The sequence below is a fragment of the Culex pipiens genome, chromosome 1, assembly GCF_016801865.2.
Source record: "Culex pipiens pallens isolate TS chromosome 1, TS_CPP_V2, whole genome shotgun sequence".
Lineage (NCBI taxonomy): Eukaryota > Metazoa > Arthropoda > Insecta > Diptera > Culicidae > Culex > Culex pipiens.
In genome coordinates this window covers 60,077,355-60,104,001 of record NC_068937.1, presented here as the reverse complement: position 1 = coordinate 60,104,001, position 26,647 = coordinate 60,077,355, and the positions used below count along the sequence as shown (strand labels likewise).

The 26,647-nt window shown below is 37.6% G+C and overlaps 2 protein-coding genes, 1 long non-coding RNA gene and 1 pseudogene across 3 annotated transcripts in view; 3 read left to right on the top strand and 1 right to left on the bottom strand.

Moving 5' to 3' along the window:
• Positions 1 to 308: 308 nt before the first annotated feature.
• LOC120424157 (allatostatins MIP) lies at positions 309 to 26,554 on the bottom strand. The gene is made up of 3 exons (XM_039588205.2): positions 26,329 to 26,554; positions 1,019 to 1,534; positions 309 to 960 (listed from the first exon to the last, which is right to left on the bottom strand). The coding sequence occupies exons 2-3, from the start codon at positions 1,527 to 1,529 to the stop codon at positions 833 to 835; spliced, it is 639 nt and encodes a 212-aa protein (XP_039444139.1). The 5' UTR covers positions 1,530 to 1,534; positions 26,329 to 26,554; the 3' UTR covers positions 309 to 832.
• LOC128092558 (uncharacterized) overlaps positions 9,367 to 26,647 on the top strand; it is a 57,818-nt gene continuing 40,537 nt past the window's right edge. Inside the window, exon 1 of the long non-coding RNA XR_008211874.1 lies at positions 9,367 to 9,562. This is a non-coding gene — a long non-coding RNA (uncharacterized LOC128092558). The remainder of the gene's footprint in view (positions 9,563 to 26,647) is intronic.
• LOC120424158 (uncharacterized) lies at positions 15,353 to 16,658 on the top strand. The gene is made up of 2 exons (XM_039588206.2): positions 15,353 to 15,771; positions 15,830 to 16,658. Exon 2 carries the CDS (start codon positions 15,964 to 15,966, stop codon positions 16,309 to 16,311), a length of 348 nt encoding a protein of 115 aa, XP_039444140.1. The 5' UTR covers positions 15,353 to 15,771; positions 15,830 to 15,963; the 3' UTR covers positions 16,312 to 16,658.
• LOC120424161 (U2 spliceosomal RNA) lies at positions 19,162 to 19,290 on the top strand (annotated as a pseudogene).

The window sequence follows — 26,647 nt, the reverse complement described above, 5'->3', positions numbered from 1 at the left end:
TTTCTCCATGAAATATTTCGCTCTTAGAAGCATTAGAAGCAAGCTGAGAAAATTTCGTTGCGATGACTATTTTTTACTGAAAAGGTTGACATGCCTTGGCTGGCAAAAGGTAACGAATGGAGGTTGGAGAGTTAAAAAGAAAAGCTAAACAAAATAAATGCACTAAAAAATGAATGCAAGAACAAAAACGTAAAAAAAAACTGACGATCAAACAATAAATAATAATTAATATCATAAAAACTCAGTGGAATGAAAAACATTAACCGTTCGGATAATTTCTTTCCCAGCAAATAAAATGCACATTTGGATAAATGTAAACGCTAGTTTTATTATGCTGTCTTTATGTCATGATTTCCTCGCCGGTATTGCTGATTCATACTGACGGTAGTGTGGGTTACATGCTGTTTTTTTTTCAGTAACACATGAGAGAATATTCTTACATAAAACATACATCCATTATGTTACACGCTGTTGTTAGTTTGGAATATCTTGTTCATTTTTCGTATATTTTCCACCTCTGCTAATAGGTAATATGATTTTGTTGCAACATAAAACTTAAGTAAATTATGTTCGCTGCCGATAAGTTTACCAATTAATATTAATTTGGATGGTTAGCTCTTCACGCATTTCGTTCCTTACTTTCTTTACTATGCCATTTATTGGCGTTTTATGTTTGTTTTATGAGTATTTATAAAAATCATGATATCGAAAACAACTTATGCTATAACAAACAGTAGAACTTTTACACATTGTGTGATTATATATACAAAATCAGTGAGCTGCTGTTTTCCTTAAATTCTGTTGTGTCTTCTCTGGTGTGTGGGAAGTGTGTTTAGTAACTATTGCTATTGCCGCTATCACGTTTACCCCAGGACGATGACAGTTTGTTCCACTTTTCGGACCGTTTGCCCCACAGTCCCTTCAGGTTGTTCCAGCCCGGTTCGCGTTTGCCCCATGCTCCTAATAGAAGGAAAGAGTGAATAAATCGCACTAAGCTTAATTGTTCAATTTGTCATACCTCTAAACTTATTCCATTGAGCAGGTCCTGAGTTGACCCGTTTACCCCAACCGCCCTGCATTTTATTCCAGGCTCGCTTTTCCGCTCCGGGATATTCCTCGTCCGGTCCGTCGTACTGAGTGTCCATTTGAGCCATCCGTTGCTGGTTCATCAGTCCCTTAATCAAATATGTTTGCAGTTTTTCCAAGTCGTTGCCGGGAATGTCATCTCCGATGGGATTCTCTTCCCCTCCGTGACCACCAACCGGGTAAGACCCGTAATAGTCCGGATCCGATTCCGACGACGGATCGTTCGGTGCCGGATTCCGTTTTCCCCAGCCACCCTGCAGGTTTTTCCACGTGCGCTTCTGGAGACTGTGCTGTGGCGTCGATTCGTGCTGCTGCTGGTGCTGTTCCGCTGCCAACGAGGGTTCTTCTGCTGCCGCCCAGATGTGGTTGATTACGCTGCTAAAAACCAGCAGCACAATCAGGTTGACCAGGTTCGTCCATTGATGCCTGTGCTGGCTGAACATGTTTGCTGTGGAGAGGAAACCCAATAAAATAGGAAAAATAGCTTTATCGTTTTGGCCATTCCATTTTGCAAAATGATTAGATTTAAAGATGATATCAACTTTCTCTAATGAAACTAAAATTTGGTGTTGATAAGACTTTTCTCGTTTCTGTATCGTGCAGTTCTTTTTTTAAATATCACTGATCTTTTTCAGTTTACTTAAAAAAAATAATGATTTAAAGGCTTAAACATTTAAATTGTAACAGGAGTTAATTGTAATTGTTTTATATACGTTCAGAAAAAAATTATAAATCTTTACACAAAAAATAGTTTTCTCGTTCAAAATTAAAACGCTTTGCAATGATCCAGATCAGATCTGACCTAAACTATCATTCAACCACGATTTACGTTTGTTATTTTATACAGAAGGACGTTTATTACAGAAGAAACAAAAAACCTGTTTTGCATAAGGGCTAATATATTCAATAGAAACAAACAAAACAAGAAGGCGAGGCAAACACAAAAATCCTTCACAGTAACAACCGTATGTTTCATTTTGATACTTTTGCACAAACTGGATTCAGTACCAATCTTCAGCAGATTTTTGTAATAAATGGCTTATTTGTTTTCCATGGAGTTAATTTTTTATTTTTTAACACAATTTGTATCCAGGGTACTACTGTTTGAAATTTCAAAAATGGCAAAAATGAAGCATTTAGAAAATACCATTAGGCTTCTCAATCAATATTAATTACTGGACTCGAGTGATGCATTCTTTTGACGCACAAAGTAGAAACCTGTCTCGTGTATTTTTTTTTTGCTAATCCCATATCACCACGTGGCAAGATAGATTGCCGCCCGATATGAGACACACTGGGTGACATTGATTTGTTACCAAAGCCTCCTGCGATAGGTATTCGATAGGCGTCAACTTGAGCGATCTTCTCGCATCAGTAATAACAATGCCACGTGTAAAGTGCAAGTTACGATGACGCCCACCCCTCACATGCCATGTTAAAAGCAACAAATCATTTGCCTATGCGAATCCGTCCCCTTCAAAGACGGAGAGCAACAGTTTCAACATTCTTTGTCAAAGAGGCACAACGAGCAAAAAAGTTTTAACATCATATCGTCATAAAAGAAACAAGTCGTCACTTTTCACTCAGCTGTTTTGTCCATTAATAATTTTTCTCAAGCTTTTCTAGCTATTATTGAATATCGGTGTAAGATCAAAAGTTTATCAAACGGCTCCTATTTCTTCATGTTTTGGTTCGTAACGAAGCAAGTACAAAGACGCAAAAGTTTTGCTATACTTTTATGCAGGGAATCAGCAATGCCACTTAAATTTGAGTTTCTGGCAAAATGCTTCCTACAAGAGAAAGCCATCGTCCTTCGCAGTCTAGTTTACTATAATTGTAAAATTCCAGGAATAATCACACCAATAAATAACCGTTAAGCTTCAATGCCGTGGGATAGACCTTATTTTGGTCGATGTTAGCCGAAATCAAAATTAATGTCGGTGGAGAAATAATTCGCGCCAAATCCGGTCAATTAAAAAAAAGATGAGTAAGAGCAAACGGGAAGAAACACCAGTTGGAATCATCCCTACCTCCACGTCGCCCCCCAACGGGTCAACAATCAGAAGAAATAATCTCATTTTGAAAACCCTAATTTGCATAACGCCTCCCCGGAGTACCTCCTCCTCCGACGTGGATTATGTATGAGCTAAACGCTTCACATTCCTCTTGGCAGTCCGGAATAAACAACTCGAGGGAAGAGCTGGTCCTGGTCCCAAGGGTAGCCACCTGACCTGTGGTGCTCCAGATAAATCGACTATGAGATTTGCTCCTCCGCACTCAGGATGGCACTTGTTCGGAGTTTAGCACGTGGTGCACTTCTCCAGTCAGTATGGCATGCCGTGGAACAGTGTCCCCTTCTAAGCTGAGCTCTATCAAAAGTAGCCGACTTATACACCTACTTGGGTAAGTCCGGCGAAAGAAAACACTTTCACGTGTGTACGCAAACATGGATTTCAATATGCTCGCGTATGTTGAAGTGAATGCAAAACAAAGCTCTTGAAATGCGATTTTCAACAACAACAGCAATCAATCGAAACTATTCTAGGGGAAACACTTCGGAGGAATTCAACAGTAACATGACTGTTGATAAAAAATTAAAATTTTGAAATTCTAATATCTATTTTTTTAGCATAAGAGCCAACATTAAAAAACGCATTATACGAACATGCCAAATTGTTCAATTAGTTTGCAGCTGCTCCAATCACGTTCTTCAACTTTCGATATTGCAATTTACAAGCTCAATCTTGCTGTCGTCATGTTTCCCTTCCCACATCGTCCACAAATTGGCGGCTAGGAGTATCCGGAATGAAGAAGTCTGCTGAGAAAATGCAAATTTGCAAAATTTCATCCGGCGTCGTCGTTGACATTGAACGAAATAAAAAATCAAAAAGCCAAACAAATTAAATCCCTACTTCTCTAGTGGTGGTGGTGGTGGTTTGCGCTACTTGTGGTGCGTAATTATGGGTGGGTGGAATCTGCAAACAGTCCTTGGCGGAAAAAGTATTTATTTTGCTACTTGAGGGCCCGCCGGAAGCAAATGATTTTAGTGAGCTTGGTTTTTTGTGTGATTTTGTAAGAAACAAAACAGGTTGAATTTTCGTCATCCACCCGAACCCAGCCAGAGTTAGTCTAATTGGTGCTTGCGTTTAATGAAAAACCGGGAGTGAAAATTTAAAATTTATTACCATCCAGCGTGAGCTTAATCACTTTGACCGGATTAAGGGAGAGATTAGTGCGGGGAAAATTGGGAAAATTCGTCGCAGCTTTTTACTCCCGAGTTGAATTAGCTGTGATTGTTTCGTCCTTAGTTTGTTACATGAAGAGAGTGCACTACACATTTTCTATTCTATATTTCTCATTGAGATTTGAAAGGTTTGTGAGATTCAAGCCAAAAATTACGTATTTTTTAGAGATGGAGAAGATAAGGATTAAATCAAGATCAAGAAGTTTTCATTCAACAATACACCAACAGGAACAAAATTATGTTCCTTAAAAAAATAATTTTGAATAGCAAAAAACTATGTGCCTAACATATAACAATACAGTGTATCGATCATCTAAAGTTCGACTTCGGATAATTGAGTCTGGACTGTACTTGTTGTACATCATCGCAACAGTACAAGAACATGAATTACACCAACCCATTACACAAATGCAGGGAAATCAAATCTCAACTCTTCAAACCAGTTTTATTAGCATTTCCACACGCCACAGGTTAACATAGAGCCACCAGGTTCCCTTCGCCGTAGGTCCTTTAACCGAAACCGAGTATCACATATAGCTTTTACTTCCCAGTTGTAACAACTCCTTTTGGTCCTCCGAGTTCTCATGTGGCCACCTGCTGTGGAAGCGGGAATGGAATTGTGGCATTCGAATGGCCACTCCAAACAAGAACATGCTTTTTGCCATTCGAATTCAATGCCGTTATGACTTTTTGATTTCTCTGCAGAAGATGCCGAGTAATGAGACTTCCCACCGTGTGGCGGCTATTTTGATCGAATCAAATGCACACATCTAAGATGTTGTTAATGACCTGCCCTACCGAGTTGAACTCTGCTGAACTTTCACGAGTCCAAATAATCAAATATAAAAACGGATTTTCGATTTTAACTAGGGGAAATATACCCATTTTAATCACTCTAAGCCGTTCGACCAATTCTCATCACTTTTGCCGTTTTCCGCTATTAAATCAACATTTTCAGATGTTTCAACAATGGAGAGTTGCTTGCTCACTTTTATTTGAGCTAATTATTGCTTTGGAATAGTCAAAAACACTTTATGAAAGCTGTAATTCATGATCAAAGTGCTCATAGGCCGATAATAGAAATAGGCTGAAAAAGGGTATAGTTCCCCTATCTGCCCAACATATTGATTTCACAAAAAGCATTACAATGAGAAGCCCTTTGTTCTTATAGTAGTGCATCGAGTTCATTGAGAGTGGATTTGGCGAACGCTTACGCCGATATTATGTTAGCACAAAGTATTAGCACACAGAAGATGCCATAATGAACTGCAGTTTTTATTCAAGGAAGCATCATATTGAAATGAAGCAGCAGAGTTGAGTCAAATAGACACGCAATGTGATAAAAAATTTGTTTAAAAATAAGCCTGTTGCAAATTTGTAGTTGGCAGTTTTTTTTCAGAAATATTATTATATTTGAAAATGATATTGTCAACATAACTCTAATGATTTTCGTTACTTCATTTTTTCACAAATCAGTGAATATCGAGTCCCTTTGCCAACATACCTTTAAATAAGGTATTGAAGCCATATGTCACTTTTTATGTACAACGGTAAAAAACACGATTAAAATCCATTTCTGATATTTTTTTTTTAATTTTAATGTAAAAAAATAAATTGACAAGTCAATTTTTTTTCGATGGATCAACTATGGTCCCCTTGCAACGAGCTGTCATGTCAAGAAGGGCCGCGAAGTTAATTTTTCAAAATTCATTTAAAAATCTATTTCAAATCCTTCGCAGTCGTACAACGGGTCATTGTACTCAGAAAAATAAGCTTTATCGTTGTGAACAATAATATAACAAATTTAAACTTCATTTTAGGACTCAAATTGGGATGCAATACCCTTTCCTAAATCAAATTCCGCCATTCTTTAAAGGATTTCACAGTCGTTGAAATGCGACACTCTGAAACGTATTTTGATTGTCACCTGTTTGCAGGTCTTTTGCATATTCTACCGGTTACGTTGTGGCCAGGAATAATGGTGTGGCAAATGATGCCTGAGATTTGGATATGTATGCAATGCATGCATGGCTTCGGCCCCTTCCAGGTGGTGGTGGTCCACATGCCGGCAAAGAACACGTGGTGTGTGGAAGGGTCAAAGAGCACACGCTTTAAAGTGTTTTGGATCTCGACGTATACGTTCTCGTACACCACACAGACAACCCACCAAACGGGAAGAAGGAATGGTTCTGTAAGCAACAAGATGATGGTTGCAATTATCTATACACGACGTGTAGGACATCTCTTCCACCTCTGCCCACTTTGAATGTTTGTTTGTGAAGTGCAGTTCATGACGACGTCGGATGCTGTACGTGTGCGGTGGCACATCTTCCTTATCCTTTCCCCTTTGCATATCCTCAACAGCACGACGCGACAATATCAATATGTGAAAATGGCTCAGCCTTGCAATCAATACGTTAAATTATATCTTGTTTTAAAATTGTCAATTTCCTTAAAGTTGTTATATTCTAAAAGTTAAGCCCTGGCAAAATATTGTCCTTGTCCTTTGCAATTGCCAAAGCCTTGTATTACTTTAGTTGTTGAAATTTTCCCGGCACATTTTACACTTCTTCACGTCATCACATACACAAGGGTCATCCAGCATCCAGTTCATTTGTCATCCCACAGGGTGGTGGTGTTTGATAAATATACTCACTCACAGCACAGATCGCAGCGTTTGTGTATGGTTTCACAGCTTTGCTTTTTTTATTGTATTTTTGCATTCAATTTCAACCACCAACTTTTGTGGCGCGCAAAAGGGTGGGACACGATAGTGACACTTTTTTCTCTCTGCCCTTTCTCACTTGTTATTGTAACACATTTGCCAGGCTGCTGTACTTGTGCTAGTGCTTTTTTTATTCTTTTCGAGTGAATTCACACAAAACTGCCCTGCAGTGACACAAAGAGAGAGAGAAGGATTTTGAAATCTATCACGCGGCTACACATCAAACTGATGTTGAGTCCTTTAGCATGGACGGAATTGTGGTATATGGGGAAGCTCCCATTCCACCTCTTTTTAAGGGCATCCACTCTTAGCAAATCAAATAGACAGAACGGTGTCAAGACCAGCAAATTACTTTGATCAGCCGAAATTTTTGAAATTGTTAAATTTAATTTATGATGTAAATAGTGAGGATATTCAGTTTCACGATTCGTTTTTGACAAAGAACTTTGTCCTAAGGGCTCTATTCTGGTGAGGTGTCAATCCAGAAAAACGAAAAATGTCGCGCGTTACGAAAATGTTGCATGCTTGGTACTGGGGAAGGGGTCCGCAACGCAACAAGGCACTGTTGCGTGGAATTTTCCACACAGTTGCAACAAGAAGCGAATTATGAGGTTTGGGATAACCGGCACAAAGAGGCGGAGCATCCGTCACCATTTTGAGCCAATATAAACCCCGCTCGATCAGCCCAGGGAAATCATTCTATCGCTGAACGCCGAGGAGTGAATAACAACCTGGACCTGGAAGCAGATGGCCTGGAGGCCCAGAAGCAGTTGGCCGAAAAGCAGCTGGCCTGGAGCAAGGAGCAGCCCAAGCGGAGGCAGGCCAGCAGTAATATTCTGGCCACAAGACCCGGAGTGGCCAGAACCCTCTGGGATGTTCCGATGGAAGGCCATACGAGACTGGACAATATGGGTATCAAACTTCTTGGATTTTGATACTGGTGATGAAAATGGCCATTATGACAGTATTGGCCAAAACCTGGAGTGGCCGGTGCCCTCAGGGAGGTTCTCCCGGGAGGACATTTACCGAACCATGCGATTTTGGGCAAAATGGGTATCAAACTTCTTGGTTTTTAGTACTGATAATTAAAATGGCCATTTTGACAGTATTGGCCACAACCTGGAGTGGCCGGTGCCCTCAGGGAGGTTCTCCCGGGAGGACATTTACCGAACCATATGATTTTGAGCAATTGTTCAAGGCTCAACTGCGATCGTTGACGATGACGATGGAATGAAAATCGTTGGCAAAAATGCTGCCTTCACGACTCCACGGCAAAACAAAACAGCCAATTAGAGAGCGGAAAGATTTTTTGCGTGGGTCAAAGCACGCGTTTGCTTGTTCAAGGCTAACTGCGATCGTTTGACGTTTGACACTTGCAAGCGAAAATTGTTAATATTCGTAATTTTTTTTTTAAATGAAAATTTTGGGGGAAGTATTAAAATTAAATTAAACGCCAAGCGTCAAAAGCTTTAAAAATGCACCAAAAGCAGTGCATGAATCATTTGAAACAATAACTCTTTCGTGAATTTTTCGTTGGCGCTGAAAAGCGCCATTTTGTTAAATTGCAGCAGAAGTTGATTCTTGTGGCCATCTCCCCTCGAGCGTCCATCCAAGTAGGCCTTGCTTTCTCCGTCGACGTCGTTTTGGCAGCAATTTCACGCACACGCTGGCGTGTTTCTTCTTCTCGGAGCTTGCTCTTGATTTCCTCCAGTCGTTGTTTTTTTTCCGCTGCTGCTGCTGCTGCTACGATGTTGTCGGTTCGAACGATGACGATGGAATGAAAATCGTTGGCTAAAATGCTGCCTTCACGACTCCACGGCAAAACAAAACAGGCAATCAGAGAGCGGAAAGATTTTTTGCGTGGGTCAAAGCACGCGCTTGCTTGTTCAAGGCCAACTGCGATCGTTTGACGTTTGACACTTGCAAGCGAAAATTGTGAATATTCGTTAATTTTTGTTTTAGATGAAAATTTTGGGGGAAGTATTAAAATTAAATTAAACGCCAAGCGTCAAAAGCTTTAAAAATGCACCAAAAGCAGTGCATGAATCATTTGAAACAATAACTCTTTCGTGAATTTTTCGTTGGCGCTGAAAAGCGCCATTTTGTTAAATTGCAGCAGAATTTAATTAGAAAGAATTTGGCCATCTCCTCGAGCGTCCATCCAAGTAGGCCTTGCTTTACTCCGTCGACGTCGTTTTGGCAGCAATTTCACGCACACGATGGCGTGTTTCTTCTTCTCGGAGCTTGCTCTTGATTTCCTCCAGTCGTTGTTTTTTTTCCGCTGCTGCTGCTGCTGCTGCTGCTGCTACGATGTTGTCGGTTCGAACGATGACGATGGAATGAAAATCGTTGGCAAAAATGCTGCCTTCACGACTCCACGGCAAAACAAAACAGCCAATCAGAGAGCGGAAAGATTTTTTGCGTGGGTCAAAGCACGCGCTTGCTTGTTCAAGGCCAACTGCGATCGTTTGACGTTTGACACTTGCAAGCGAAAATTGTTAATATTCGTATTTTTTTTTTTTAATGAAAATTTTGGGCAAGTAATTAAATTAAATTAAACGCCAAGCGTCAAAAGCTTTAAAAATGCACCAAAAGCAGTGCATGAATCATTTGAAACAATAACTCTTTCGTGAATTTTTCGTTGGCGCTGGAAAGCGCCATTTTGTTGAATTGCAGCAGAAGTTGATTCTTGTGGCCATCTCCTCGAGCGTCCATCCAAGTAGGCCTTGCTTTTTTCCGTCGACGTCGTTTTGGCAGCAATTTCACGCACACGCTGGCGTGTTTCTTCTTCTCGAAGCTTGCTCTTGATTTCCTCCAGTCGTTGTTTTTTTTCCACTGCTGCTGCTGCTGCTGCTACTGCTACGATGTTGTCGGTTCGAACGATGACGATGGAATGAAAATCGTTGGCAAAAATGCTGCCTTTACGACTTCCCATCCCCACCAGTGCATCAAAAAGCGAATGACGTAGGAATGGGATAACCGGCGCAAAGGGCCGGGACATCCGTCTCCATTCTAAGCCAATCCAGGTTTTTAAGCGAAGATGGCGTTCTAATGGTGAACGTTCGATATGTCAAAATCACGCAGTGGAACCAATATTCCGAAAAAAGTGTGCCATGGTATGACAGCCACATTTGTTTTCTAATGTTGGTGCTACTGCGCGATTTTGACATTCCGGATGTTCACCATTCGAACGCCATCTTCGCTTAAAAACCTGGATATAACCCCGCTCCGTCAACCCTGGGAAATCATTCTATCGTTGGACGCCGAGGAGTAAACAACAACCTGGACCTGGAAGCAGATGGCCTGGAGGCCCAGAAGCAGTTGGCCGAAAAGCAGCTGGCCCGGAGCTAGGAGCAGACCAAGCGGAGGTAGGCCAGCCAGAATAATTGAGAGCCACCGGAATATTCTGGCCACAAGATCCGGAGTGGCCAGATCCCTCAGGGGTGTTCCGATGGAAGGCCATACGATACTGGACAACATGGGTATCAAACTTCTTGGATTTTGATACTGGTGAAGAAAATGGCCATTTTGACAGTATTGGCTACAACCTGGAGTGGCCGGTGTCCTCAGGGAGGTTCTCCCGGGAGGACATTTACCGAACCATACGATTTTGGGCAATATTGGTATCAAATTTCATGGTTTTTGATATTGGTAATGAAAATGGCAATTTAGAAAAAGGTGGCCAAAAGCTGCAGTGGCCGGTGCCCTTAAGGAAAGTTTTCCCGGGAAGACATCTATTGAACCAACGAGTTTTGGCAATATGGGTATCTCAACTCATGGTTTACAATACTGGCCATTTCGAAAAAGGTGGCAACAATCTGGGGAGGCCGCTACCTCACGATTGTTCCGATTGGGGGACAAACATCGAAATAAAGAGATATCATGGTTTTTTATACGGAGCTTAAAGAGAAATTGAGCGAAAATATAAATCCAATAATGTATTGATTTTATCTGACGCATAATTCAACAAAATGGCTTAATTTTAAAAGCTTTTCTGCTAAGTTCTTTGTCATACTGGTCATGTGTAATATAACCACCTGCACCTTTTTTTTATTGATTCTATCTCAGTTAACGGGATAGGTACATTTAAGTAAATCTAAAAAAGTGAAGCTTTGATTTGGGCAATAGAGTCTAACAAAAATGACTTTATGGAGGGCATTCAGGGGCTTGTTCCGGACACCTTGAACTTGATTGGTCGTAATTGCGTGTGAGTTTTAGATGAAATTCAACCCGAAAAAAAATGTTTTTTCAAACCGTCAACGTTTGAGGCACTTTGGCCACTAATGCGTTTTTTTAAGTTTTGGCAAATTTTGGGCAAGTTTTGGTATGAATAACAATGAAGTTATGAGACTCCTGGAGCTCGGCTTCAAACTTGGTATTGTTTTGAAAAATTGGCTGACTCCGACTCTGTCAAAACACTCCCATACAAAGTTTCTGAAAATGAGCCGATCACCGCCAACTCTGACTCCGGCCTCGCAGAATTTGCTGACTCCAACTTCATAAAGTCTTCATAAAGTAGATGAGAGTTGGGAGACTTGAAACCCTTTTTAGTATCACGCATACTGCACATGTTCGCATAAATGTCCCATATGCAAAAACAACAAGCTCAGATAAACGCATTTCAAGCAAAACATTGTAATAGGGCCGAAGCCGAAGTGTAAACAAAGAGTCTATCCTGCTCGTCCCTAATGTAAACATCAACTGACGTGAGCAAGATAGACTCTTTGTTTACACTTCGGCTTCGGCCCTATTACAATGTTTTGCGTGATTTGAAGTTTGTCCCACATATACTGCCCCTGATCGCATAAATGTCCCATATGCATTTTCATCGATTTCGAGTTATTGATGCAGTTTGGTTCAAAATTGTGTGTTCTTTCAAAAAAGCCTATAACATCTAGTACTTTGTACTAGAAATCAGGAGGAAATCCGGCTTTTTCGTGAAAACTTAACACGTAGCCTTATGTATGGGACAAACTACAAACGCGTTTTTCTCAGCTTGCTGTTTTTGCATATGGGACATTTATGCGAACATGGGCAGTATACGGGTGTTAAGTTTTCGCGAATAAATTGGATTTTCCTCTGATTCCTAGAACAAAGTACTGGATATTCTGAAAGAAGCACACGATTTTGAACCAAACTGCTGACTGCTAACTCAAAAGCGATGAAAATGCATATGAGACATTTATGCAATCAGGGGCAGTAATAGCTCTCTAAATTTATTACAAAACTTTCAACATTTTGCATGAGTTACTTTCACGGCGTTTTTTCTAGAACAACCTTATCAGGAAAAAATAGTCATCGCTACTTTCAAATGTGTCTTATAGCAAATTTTCTCAGCTTTCCAATGCTTCTAAGAGCGAATTGTTTCATCGGGAAATTTCTGAGATATCTCTATTTTAAGTTTTTTGGTTTTAAATTCCTTTATTATTTATTAGAAACTTTATACTAACAATTCAGAAAACATATCAAATCTCGATTAAATTTTCAAAAGGCCCTATCTGCATAGGAAACCCATGAGGGATAGGTTGTTTTGAAAATTTAATCTAGAAATGATGTGTTTTATGTGTCATTTACTCATCAAGATGTTTGCACAGACAAAAAACAACTTTGTAGAAGGTTGCAAATCGCTAAAAAAAATTAAAATTATGTTTTGTCTAAGTTTTTGAATATATGGGATTTATTCAGAAACTAAAATCATAAAACAGTGTAAAAATATATTTTTTACAAGAATTATTTGATAAATACATATTTTTTGTGTACAAATATCACGTGTCTACTCTGATTTAGCTTGTTCAACCGAAACATTGGAAGGTTTGTGATTGTTAATGGTATTATTGAATTTCAATGAATAAATTTTATATTTTCTTGAGCAAACATTAATCAGCAACATAAATACAAATATGATTAGAAATGTACTTCATATTACTGTAGCAAGCTTCAAAAGTCATATTTTCATGAGTATAAAGTAAAGATAAAATTTTATAAAATGTTTTCTGTTGAAAATGCACTTAAAAGTAGCAATAAAACTCAAGTCTTCCAATTCAGAATGCTGAAAACATCGTCACAAACATTTTTTTGGTTTGAACAAAAATTAAATAATATTTAAACAAAAAAAATCAAACAGAAACTTTCTTTCCAAACTATTTGAACAAAAATCAAGAAATATATATATTTTTTTAAGATGATATTGAAGATGAGAGTCTTATAAACTTTTAAAATAATGCTAATTCCTTGATCGTTTCATACAAAAAAAAACTAAAACAATCATTTCATACTAATGAAAAGTATTTCTCCTAAAGCTAGCAACAGTAATTTGCAGTTTAATTTCGAGTATTAAACATGTTTTGTATTAGATTAAGGAAATATGATATCTATTCATAAAAATCTAGTAATACCCTATCAATCTCAAATCTGTAGAAATTTCGGTTGTATCAGCTAATTCCAAGCTGAATCAGAGCAGACCGGTGTTATTTGTACACAACAATTATGTAATAATCTATTTGTTCTTGTAAAAATGGTTTTATGATTTTAATATTTGAATAAATCCCACATATTAAAAAAAACGGTTAAAACTTCATTTTCAAAATGTTTAGCGGTTTGCAACCTTCTACAAAGTTGTTTCTTGCCTTATTTTGCACATTTTGATGAGTAAAAGACACATGAAACCAACATGACACACATCATTTGACAAGTTTCCTGGACTGTTATTTAAAAGTTTTCAACAAATGATTAAGGATTTTAAAAGAAAAAACTTAAAATAGAGATATCTCAGAAATTTCCCGATGAAACATTTCGCTCTTAGAAGCATTGGAAAGCTGAGAAAATTTCCTATAAGACACTTTTGAAAGTAGTTGTCCAGAAAACACGCCGTGTCTTTGTTATGCTGCTATAGATTTGTGAATTAAATAGTTCTTGAAATGATTCCAAATGTTTCGAAATCGCTCTTAAAATTAATCGAACGAAATCCAAACCTTACCTCAAAATCCATTGATGCTGTCAAACAACCTAAGATAATCAAAATAAAAGCTAATATGTTTTGTTCAAATAACATTTAAAAAATCATTCAAACTGCAACATTAATGAAATCCATTAACAAAAAACTAAACCTATCAATAAAAATTAAGTCTGGTTTGATTGACTGTACAAATGCGGAAAACGGAATCGATGTAACACCTTATAAAATGTAACCCTCTTAAATCTTGCGGTTTCGTCAACGGATCCACAGGAGTGTATCGTTCTTTTTGCGACAAAACTCCGCCTTCCGGGTCTCCTAAGTGTAAAGGTATGGCACGGGGAGAGGGCATCGAATACCTATATTTACACATAGATTTTATTTGCGTCCTCTTCGGGATTCGAACCGGCGACCTCTGGATTGTGAGTCCAGTGCGCGGTCCGATTGATCCACACAGGCAGACTGTACAAATGCATGACTCTCTAAAGAAGGTTTCAACAATTGAACGTTGAAATAGAAGGAAGTTCAATTTAATATTAAATGCGTAAGGGTTTGGAGATGATAAATTAAAAAGTATATATATCATCCATGAAAAAATATATTTAAAAAAAAAAACAAACAAAAATAGCTCTTAGGTGTTATCAGAGCACTTTTAACAGTTTATTCTCTTAGATCCTTTTACCTAGTAACAGTAGGTAATTTTTTAAACAGTACTGGGGTAGACCACACTAAGTTCCACACACATGTTCCTGTCCATAGTTTTTGAAACAAAAATTTCAATACAGTTTAAAAAAAATTACGTTAAAAATTCTTAGCTTGAATTCCGGAATGACTTTGATAGTCATAAATTTTTATGTCAAAACTTTATTTTTACGTCAAATGTACCATCACTATGGTTGTATCGAAGTAGCCATGCGCGAGATCGGACGTGAAATTTGTTCAGTGCCGAAAATTTGACGTTTTTCTTCGGTTTAGAGTTATTTTTCATTGGCAAATTCCAAGAAAGTTTCTGATGTTTTTTTCATGGATTTGTTTTGTGCTGTAAGTGGACCTACATGGTGAAGACAAAAGTGAAGCTCTGCGTGATTTTTTTTGGTGTGGCGTAACGGAAAGGATTTCCGTTTAGTTCCAGCCGTTCCGGCAAGGCCAGAAGTCGTCACAACCCGTGGATGCCTGGATTCGATGGTGTTCTAGTGATCTACGATGCAGCATCTCTAGTGGAGCAATAGCATCATATTCGATGTATATTCGGTTTGTCGAATGCTTTGCAGACCCTTGGTGAGATCTTTCCATACGTTTTTTTTTGCTAGATAATTCATATTATATTCTATTTATCACGCCTACACTGAGGAAAAAGAATGTAAGATTTTCATAAGTCTACATCTTATGTGCTGCCTGATTTGAGTATCCACTAGCCTCTCGCGATTTTCATAGACAATCTTATGACCGTCACGATACATTCATATGGTTATAACTAAACTTTACTTATGCATTTGGTCCACTGTTGATCGACTATGGACTTCATAAGAAATTCTTATGGAATTCATCTGTAATTTTTAATGGTTTTCGCTCAAGATGATAGTGTGAAATTTTTTGACATTTCAAGATGGCGAAAGGACGGATCGAGCAGACAATTTTGAACGCTCGCGACTCCAAATCGCCCGTAATTAGTTCCGGTAACTTCTTTACAAAGCTGCCGCCGCCGCTATGAGCTTCTGATCGAACAAATAAATTTTCGTGTTTAACGCGACCTCCAAGACTCAGGTAAGTTCTATGGCGGGTGTTTCGTGGGTTTTGGTTCGAAGTTGAATATTTTGTTTAGGTATTTTTAGGCAACATCAACGGCCGTTGGTTCCGCCGGCGGCCCCTCCTCAGCATCCTCCAAAAAGATCCGGAGAATAACATCGGTGAGGACAGTTCCGGCTGGTCCAATGTTTTAGTTTGATTGACGCGGTCATGACAAAGGTGTATTACAATACGACGAACCCGAACCAGCTGGTCGGGACGAAGCTGCCCAGCATCAAGAACGTACCGCTATTGGCCTTCGGATCGATAGGACTCACGAACCTGGCGCACCTAACCCTGCTGGCGAGCACCCTTGGCCAGCACAAGCGACCGATATATGCGATCAAGTGGAACAAACGGACAACTACGCGGGTGTGGACAAACGACCATCATCTGAAACACGTCCACCGGCCAATGCACGCAGATGTTTATCTTCCACTCGGTGAACCAGTCGTTTGCAGCACGGATCGAACCAAATTCAACCTCCGGTCCATCCATTCGGTTGGAAGATACGGATAAAACATCTCCTCGAAGCAAAAAGGGAAATGAAGTTTTGGTAATATTACGATAATTTAAAAAAATATATTCGTTTACAATTTAAATTAATTTTTGTTTTTATTCAAATGAAAATAAGAAAAAATGGGTATAAAAAACAATGTTTGTTAATATGATCTCCATAAGCATTGCCATATATTCTGTACATAATTCCATCTATGAATGTCATAAGATAACTCAATGGAAATCTTAATTGACGGCTTTGTCAAATTTCCCCTCCCAGCCAAAAGAAAATCTTATGACATCCGAATAAAATCCTGATGTCAAAAGGTCATAAGACGTTCTTATGGATTTTGCTAGTACTTTTTTCTGAGTGTAGAAATGAGCAGAAACTTGCAACAGAGCCCACAAAAGACCCGGGGGTCGTTAAAGTGGATTGCTTTGCTTTTTTTCTATTTATCAAATGAAATATCCTTCCTACCCCACCCCATCCTCCAAGTTCTTAATCCAAATTCCACCTCCCCTCCCCCCTCCTTCCTCTTCCCCCTCCTAAAATAATAATAATTACTTGCCAAACTTACACTTACACACCCAACCACAACTCATTCGGAGCGTTTGGTACGGTATGTCCACGCATCCTTCCTCCCCTGTTGATTCTGTGAAATGTGATCCGTTCTCAGAATCTGTCTCTGCGGTTAATGCAACGCAGTAGGCCTGGCCGCTTTAGTTTTGCAATACATGTTCGGGTTACTCGGATGTAATGCAATCATTAATATTGACAAGAAAGGACTTGGGGCGTAATCTAACCAAAAGTTCTTCCAGGATGCTTTCTTCGGACTGGCTGCGCTTGTGTTCGATTAGATTAGATTAGAAATGTACCATCACTATGGTTGCTGATATTGTTTCTAAGAAAAAAAAAAAAACAATGTTTATATTTAGTTAACTTAGTGTATAAGCTTTTTAAATAAATTAAAAAAATTAGATAAAATTGTCAAAAAACAGAATTTTGCCTTAAATTCGTATAAACTAGTTTTGTTCATAAAATTAACGATTTCTATTGCATTATTAACTGAATTCGAAGGATGAATCAAAAGTTTTCACATTTTATATAAAATTTGTTCTACTGAAAATGCCTTTAAATTTTGAATTTTTTAATTATGTCCAAAAAATACATTATATTTATTATTTGCAAACTTATTTTACGTTCTCTTTGTGGAAAATTGTCCGAAGATAGAAATATGCTGAAAAAGGGTATAGTTCCACTACAATCAATCGATTTGGCGCAGCTCACAATCGATACAAATACTAATCATAAACATTTGACGAAGTTTTTCGGCCTATGCTCCAAGAAAAAAATCCTTTTGATAGCTTACAGCTCTGTCTCCGAATCTCAGTTCAAGTCGCTACAGAGTGAAGAAGAAAGAATGTCCAATTTTACGGCAAATGAAAAATAACTCCGGCTGGGATTGCCAAAAGTAAGCTGGGTTCTGCCGGTGGGTGTGTGGAATGTGAATACACAAGACTTTACGCAGGATTTCAATCACATTTCCAACTCAATGTGCATTTCGGTTACGATAAAAATAGGGTTAGTGTCATGGGAGGACATTTTTTTGCAAGGGCATTTTAACAGTTCGTAAATTGAGGTGACAACTCTATTAACAGAAAAAAAACGGATTCACCTCTCGATGCAAGTGTCCGAGATGTTGGTAATGTGGGTTTTCATTTATGACCGAGCATAAATTCACCTAATTATACTCGATTTTTTATGTTCCATCATCCAGCGTTCAAGCGCAGCACGTAGGGTAACAGAACCATTTTTGCCATTGAACCTTCTTGGGTCCAGCAATTTATTATCATGACAAAACATTGGATGCCAAAATTCGGGCCAATTACCCTACACATAATAGAGTGATAGGTGCTCTTTGCTTGCACACCGCAAACATTGTCTTCGATTAAGTGGACTGCATTCAACGACGGGCCCAGCCTGGATGATCATCATCATCATGCATATTTGCAATATAACCTTCCCCCGTGGTGACAGTGATTGAGAGAGAGGGAGATGGCTCCTCATTGGGACCGATAGTTTCATAGGTGGAGGGTAAATTAGTGTGGTTTTGAATAATTAGCCATTGATAAACAGTGCTTAAGCGATGACTAGCATTAGCTGAGTTTAGCTGAGATTAGAGAGTAATCTTGTGGGATAGTCCAACACTTGGAATTTGATTTTAGAAAATTTTATTTTGTTTGGCTGGTGTTTTCGTGTTATAGCAGAAATATCAAAAGAAGTCATCCAGTTTCTAAAAATTGACCATAACTGGAAAAGTGGCTTTCCTAATATATAGCCACTGAGGTTTTCGTCATCCCGATTTCATTCAACTATCATGTTTCGGAGGGTAGGAACATGGCGTTACATGCTGCTGCCATCTGGAATTTTTCTAGCAGAAAAGGATAATGGGAGCGTTCTTTTATTACGTAACGCAAAGAAATGAATTTTGGACCCCCTCCCCCCTCGTAAAAAAATTTCCATACAAATGAAAAAAAAATCATGTTTTTACTTTTCAACTTAATTTGGGCTTTTAGAAAAAAAAAGGCTAGTAACAAAGTATACCATTATTGTTTCAGTTGAAGTAGAAAATACAAAATTTATTCGACAAAATCTTGAGTTTTTTTTAAAAGGTCCTATGAACTATTGTCTTTCATATGTTTATAGGACCTATTCAAAAAAAACTCTAGAAATGTTTTCTTATTTTTCGGAAAATTACTCAAATGATAATTTTAGATTTCAACGCTTTTTTCCTTAAGTTTTTTTTTACGATGAAAGTTTCATCCAAATCGGAAGAGAACAAACTGAGCAAATTTAAAAAAAAAACTGTTATCGCTTCTCAGCCTAAAGGCTAAGATCAAAGTGTAGTATCTGTTCTTATGAGCTTATCATCTGATAGCTCTCCCATATGGAGACAACAAATAATAAATTAAATGAAATGAAAAAAAACTGCATCTTTACTGTTAGCTAGAGAACCTGAGAAATTACATGGCACTCAAACAAATATCACTCAAAATGTCGTCCTGTCTCTGTCCCGCTTATTTGATTTTAATCCCACAGTAATTTGGAACCCTGCGTTGAACTTGAAGTTCTGTACGACCGGGGTTCCAAATGAATTTAGTCTTAAAGGGAGGGACTCAATTTTGACAAGTAATTTAAGCCGATCGCTGAGTGATGTCAATTCTCTTTAAAGTTGGTCTCTGCAAACCGCCCCACTTGATAAAAGAAATATTAGTTTAAAAAATTCATCTCTTAAGGGTCAATTTAAAAAAAAAAATCTCATGTGATTAAAATTATAGGGTAAAACTTAAAGCTTAGGTGCATAAATAAACAATTAAAAAATGCAACTATCCAAGTTTTGAAAAAACACAGATGAGCAGTTCTCTAGGATTTCGGTCATTCGATTTTTTTTGTATTTTTTAATCCGACTGAAACTTTTTTGGTGCCTTCGATATGCCCAAAGAAGCCATTTTGCATCATTAGTTTGTCCATACAAAAATGATGTAAGAAAATTCAAAAATCTGTATCTTTTGAAGGATTTTTTTGATCGATTTGGTGTCTTCGGCAAAGTTGTAGGTATGGATACGGACTACACTGGAAAAAATCATACACGGTAAAAAAAATTTGGTGATTTTTTTATTTAACTTTTTATCACTAAAACTTGATTTGCAAAAAAACACTATTTTTATTTTTTTTTATTTTTTGATATGTTTTAGAGGACATTAAATGCCAATTTTTCAGAAATTTCCAGGTTTTGCAAAAAATCATTGACCGAGTTATGAATTTTTTAATCAATACTGATTTTTTCATAAAATCGAAATTTTGGTCGCAAAAATTTTTTAACTTTATTTTTCGATGTAAAATTGAATTTGCAATCAAAAAGTACTTTAGTGAAATTTTGATAAAGTGCACCGTTTTCAAGTTATAGCCATGTTTATGTAACTTTTTTCAAAATAGTCGTAGTTTTTCATTTTTTTTAAAATTAGTGCAAATGTTTGCCCACTTATGAAAAAAATATTTTTGAAAAGCTGAGAAAATTCTCTATATTTTGCTTCTTCGGACTTTGTTGATACGACCTTTAGTTGCTGAGATATTGCATTGCAAAGGTTTAAAAACAGGAAAATTGATGTTTTCTAAGTCTCACCCAAACAGCCCAACATTTTTCAATGTCGATATCTCAGCAACTAATGGTCCGATTTTCAATATCAAATTATGAAACATTTGTGAAATATTCCGATCTTTTCGAAAACAATATTTTCAAAATTTTCAAATCAAGACTAACATTTCAAAAGGGCCAAACATTCAATAATGGCTATATCTTGAAAACGGTGCACTTTATCAAAATTTCACTAAAGTACTTTTTGTTTGCAAATTCAATTTTACATCAAAAAATAAAGTTGAAAAAATTTGTGCGACCAAAATTTCGATTTTTTAAAAAAATCAGTATTGATTAAAAAATTCATAACTCGGTCAATGATTTTTTGCACAACCTGAAAATTTCTGAAAAGTTGGCATTTTATGTCCTCTAAAACATATCAAAAAATAAAAAAAAATTAAAAATAGTGTTTTTTTGCAAATCAAGTTTTAGTGATAAAAAGTTAATTTAAAAAATCACAAAATTTCCATACCTACAACTTTGCCGAAGACACCAAATCGATCAAAAAATTCCTTCAAAAGATACAGATTTTTGAATTTTCATACATCATTTTTGTATGGACAGCTGCCAAATTTGTATGGAAAATTATATGGACAAACTAATGATGCAAAATGGCTTCTATGGGCATACCGAAGGCATCAAAAAAAGTTTCAGTCGGATTAAAAAATACAAAAATTAAAATTGAAGAAAAAAGACCGATTTCGTAGAGAATTGCTCAGATGTGACTGAGTTCACACTTCTAATGCTCTGCAGAATAGCTCAGTTCTTAATAAGGTTCTTCAAATCGACAAAAATATGACGTCAGCTCCCCAAACAAGATTTCTGGAGAAAAAACTTTATTTGACTATGACGTAGAGCACAAATTTTCACGGGGACCTCGGTCGAAAGCAACATTCACCCTGAGGCCATGTCGTATATCAATCAGGTGTATCCTTAAATTGCTTCGCCGGCTACCACAGCCAACGAGAGAGAGTGAGAGAGAAGGGGGGGTGAGCAAAATATATCATTATGTAATTTAAAAACATCCGTCCGTTTGTTGTGTACAGCGTGGCGTGTTGGTTTGGAAAACCGCGTGGTCTGGTCGGAAAATCTCCCGGGAAAAAGGTGATTCAAACTCGAGCCACCCCCAACAGAGTTTTTCGCGCGCTCCAAACCGCCGGGTGAGTCGTCTTCGCATCGCGGATAATAAATTGCGCCTAATTTAATCACGACCAGATACATATTTAAGTCGTGTACGTGGATATTCCTCATCTTAGGTGTGATTGATGTACTTCATCGCCCACCTCTCGCATGCCACAAACTGGATTTGGAGGTTTTCAACAAAATTCTGAATTATGTACACAGCAAAAAATCCGATGGTAAAATCGCATGCAAAAGCATGCACATCACCTTCGTCAAAATAAACACTTAATATTACACGCTGCATGTACAATTTTTGCAAACACAAAAAAAAAGTTGCAACCGACGGGATTCAAACCCAGCACCATCAGTGAGGACTGGCGCCTTAGCCCGCTCGGCCATCAGACCGATGTATAATGGAGAGGATAAACGTATATATGAGCTTGACATTTCGGTCAAGTAGGTTTCCCATACTGATGGGCTACATATTTCAGGGTGTAATATTACACAGAATTTCATAAAATAATGCAAAAAATATTTTACACCCAGGCATTTTACACGCAACTGGATTACTACTTTTTTAGCTGTGATGTGCCACGTCGTAATCCAATTAATGAATGATGTTTTATTTTTTTTTTTTGAATAAAAAGATGTCAGTGATAGTGCATGATATGCGTGCAACAGATTCGTGCCGAAGGATAATGAGCTATAATCAAACGAACCAAAATTAGAGCAACTATCGCTGCCGGGTGCCGTCGCACTATCGTATTTTGATCCAACAATTGTTTGTGTTACTGCACACTGTTTTCTTACACTTTGCTGTAACAAAAAGCAGTTATTTGCAATGCCTGATTATGAATTTGACAAGCTCATTATGGGTGTTACCTTGAAAACACTATCACTGATCATAATTGTAATTGGGTGGTGAAAACGATGGTTTAAATCTCATGGCACACCATATTTGGGACAAGTGAGCTGCCGCTTGAAACAAGTCCGTCCCATATGCGATTTCTACAATTTTGAGTTGATGATGCAGTCATGTTAACTATCAGAAAAAAATAAATAAAAAAAGTACTTTATTCCAGAAAATTGTAGCAGATCTAACTTTTTCGTAAAATCCCAACATGTAGCCTTATGGGCGGGACAAATTTGTCTTGTTTTTTTATCGGCTTGCTTTTTTTACATATGGGTCGGGCTAGCTTCAAGCGGCAGTGGAATGCTGCTGTGAAAAGAAAGAAAAATAAAATACAAATCATTTTTGTTTTTGGCCAAAACTGGAATTTAACTAAATGTGATGTCATTTAAACTCCAACGCACTTTGGTAAATTGGGTAGAAGAGTTGTATTTTTATTGTGTTTGTTAATCGAGTACTTTTTTTTGCTAACTTATGCTTAACATAAACCTAAAATCACTTGAAAGATTAGATCATTATCAAACATTGCTTAAATTTTCAGCCTGCGGGTTTGTGCGTTTTCAGAGATATGCCATTTTGAACATATACGTTTTATCGAAATTTGCTGCAATCTACCGTCATGAGGGGTGACATTGGGTCATACAAAAATGCAGAAATTTGAAAGACTCAAACTCACCCCATAGACCCAGTGTCAACCCTAATGACGGTACATAGAGTAGAATGGGGCAAAAGTACGCACAGGTTTTCGATTTGCTCTAAGGTTAATTTTAAAATAATTTAAAAAAAATAAAGTTTGTGTAAGTAACGGACAAAAGTCAGTTTTTGGCCAATTTGATGTAGCACTTTGAAGTTTACAAAATAAGGTTTATAAATCATCAGGTTTGCTAAATCATTGAAACCCTTTATATCTTCTTCTTCTTATTTTTTACCATCTGTTTTCACAAAAAATAATTTGAGGGGCAAAGGTACGCACTAAAATGTATACACATTTTTGCACGAAAAAAAAATCCGGGTATCGATTCCTTTTGGGACCATCCATAAACCACGTGGACACTTTTTTGGGAATCTCAACCCCCCCCCCCCCCCCTTCGTGGACAATTCTCCATACAAAAAAAATCTTTTTTGTATGGAGCGTGGACAATCGCTTAGCCCCCCCCCCCCCTAAAGTGTCCACGTGGTTTATGGATGGTCCCTTTGTGGATTTATCAAAACCAGGAGCCGTTGCTGATTTGCTGCATGTCCGAGGAGAGGTCGCTTAGCTGAGTAAGAGCCCCAATCGCGCAGATGCCGACGAAATCTTGGCTGATTTAATGCGGCCGTTGAAAAGGATAAGGATTTAGAAGCTTGCGACTCTCCTGTTCCTCAATCCCAAATTGTCCAATTCCACTTCCACCCCTTAAAATATAATATTTGCCAAATTTACACTAACACATCACACCTAACTCCACGCATCCTTCCTCCCCTGTAGATTCTGTGAAATGTGATCCGTTCACAGAATCCTCTCTGCGGTAAACACAACGTAGTAGGGCTGGCCACTTTGATTTTTGTATTACATTTTCGCGTATTCTCGGATGTACTGCAATTATTGATATTGACAAGAAAAGTACTTGAGGCGTAATCTAATCACAAGACTTTCCAGCATACCTTCATCGGACTGGCTGCGTTTGTGTTAGATTAGATCAGATTAGACAAAGATACGCACCATGCGGGGCAAAGGAATTTTTCGCTTATTTTTGTGTAATGGTGAATTTTTCATCGAAAAACTCTTTACCTGTTTCCCGCTGATAAAGACAGCACTTATTTTTCACAAATTCATCGCCATCATATATTTGGTTTAATTTATAGCATAGTATCCAATGATACAGAGTCCAGCATTTAATCAGCTTAGGGAAAGAAAATAAGTTTTAATTCAGTGGGTAATCGCCAACAATATATCTGATAATTATGGTGAAAATGTTGATTTACACTTCTGTTTGATGGTATACATCCTTAAATTTGGTATATCTATCCTTAAATTTCTGGTGAATAAGCATTTCCTTTGATTATGACATTCCTTAAGATGCATAAACAAATCAATATATTTGCAAAACGAATTATTCTATCCATTTTTTTTTAATTTCAGACTTCGGCAATAATTTTAATAAGGCCACCTTCAATATTAAAAATTTTATTCAGTTTGATGTGATCCTTTTATGTAGGCATCTAAAAAAAAATCACAGTTTAATTCTATTATTTTTTCTCTGAATATACAAATGAGTAAATGTGTGTTTCCTAAACTTAAGGAATGTTTATCATATTGTGAATATTTAACTTTTAATAACAAGTTTCCAGTGTTTATTTTTGTTGCCATCCCTATTAGTTCCGCATTTTACATAAAAATAAATGGTTCGTGAACAAAAAAATATAACTTATAACGAAAGTATGCAATAAGTTGTATCATATGCAAAACGCAGAGTTTCGAGATCTTTTGGATCATTAAAAACTCTTTACCTTCTCTATGTGGTATCGATGTGTGTAAATAATTGTCCACATAATTTCCTTTAAGTTGTGCAAAACTTGAAATAACTGTTTTTCTTCGAAACTACAGAATTTGGAATATTTTAGTGTTCGACAAACTTGTTCCTTTCTGCAAATTGCGCAATTTTGTTGAACATTGCATAGCTTTAACAGTGTAAGGCTTCTTTAAAAAATCTCTGAAAATATTACATGATAAATCGACTGCAAGCTTTAAAATTTGAACATTTTTTTAAACAAAAAACAAAAAGATGGTCAGCAAAAAAAAATCTCAAATTCTCAATTTTTTCTCCACAGATCCGCGAACACTACATGAGGGTTCGAGTAAGATTTTAATATTTGATTTTTAAATAAAGCCGATGCTGATTTTTTTAAGTTTGCGTGAAAAAAACTTTTTGCGGTGTCTTGCAATAAAATTCATTAAAAAATCTAAATTAGTTTAAATTTTAACTGGTTATATGATACATAAAATAGCAAAGCAGGAAAATGCAATAGGTATAAATAGATTTCAGTGGATTGTAAATTCGAAGTTTGTGAAACAACTTTGCCCATTTATTTTCGAGGCAAAAAAAATTAGCCGAATTTTATGAATAATGGTAAAAATCAGAATAAAAATTGAAACTTATCTTTTTATTTCAAACCCAATCATTACACCACCCTTTCTTTTTCACGGTCTTTCAATCAAAAAAACCAAAGCAAATTATCGAAAGCATAACGAAGAAAATCCAGAGTCCACGATGAAAGAAAAGATAATCCTTATCACAAAACCCAATTTCACAAATCTGCACTGCAATCACTGAACAGAACAGACAATCAGTAACAACTATCAGAGGAATGTCGTTAAAAACAATTGAGGTCCAACTGGAAGCCTCATTAGGAGCAAATTTTCTTTTCTTCCAGTACAATAAGCTTGAACAATAACGTCTTTGCTGAGGGTTAAAACGTGTCAATTTGCTTGTTTTTTTAATATCCTCCCCCTAACACGAGGCATTCAGGTTCGTGTCCTGACGTTGGAGCCATGCAATCAAATCACGATACGCGTAAATACCGACAATTAGATACATCCGTCGTGCGTGATGAAATTCGAGTAGCTGGGGTAGGTTACAAATAAACGTTTGTGAGAAGCGGTCAGCAACAGGTCAAACATTTCCGGTAGAACCAAGAACTTGCTTTCTACATGTGGATATTGAATTATGAAGGCTTTATCGACGTTATTTCCGGTCTAGCCTTTGTAATCTAATAAATTGATAGTGCACATGTTGAACACATATAACACAACACTATTCAATCACTCACCGCAGATTGGTTTCGATAGTTTGGAGCGAGAAGTTGGAAGAATCACACACACAGACAAAAACACACAGGCTCGTGGGTTTTACTGGCCGATGGTCACTTGTCACTTGGTCTTGGCCTCACAACGAAAATCGACGCCGTTTGGCACTCTCTGTCTGTCTCCCTTCTAGTTCTTCGGGAGGGACAACTTCTTCTGCAACCGGAAACTTCACTACTGCTAGCCGGAGACACCGTTTTGACGACTTTATATAGAAAAGCAAAGCACCGACGATGGCTCGGCCAGGAAAACCGCGCAAGTCTGCCGGATGCTGGTGACAGTGGT

Coding starts and splice junctions, on each gene's coding strand:
- LOC120424158 (XM_039588206.2), top strand. CDS start 15,964: ATGACAAAGGTGTATTACAATACGACGAACCCGAACCAGCTGGTCGGG.
- LOC120424157 (XM_039588205.2), bottom strand. CDS start 1,529: ATGTTCAGCCAGCACAGGCATCAATGGACGAACCTGGTCAACCTGATT. Junction 961..1,018: donor TCAATGGAATAAGTTTAGAG/GTATGACAAATT, acceptor TCCTTCTATTAG/GAGCATGGGGCAAACGCGAA.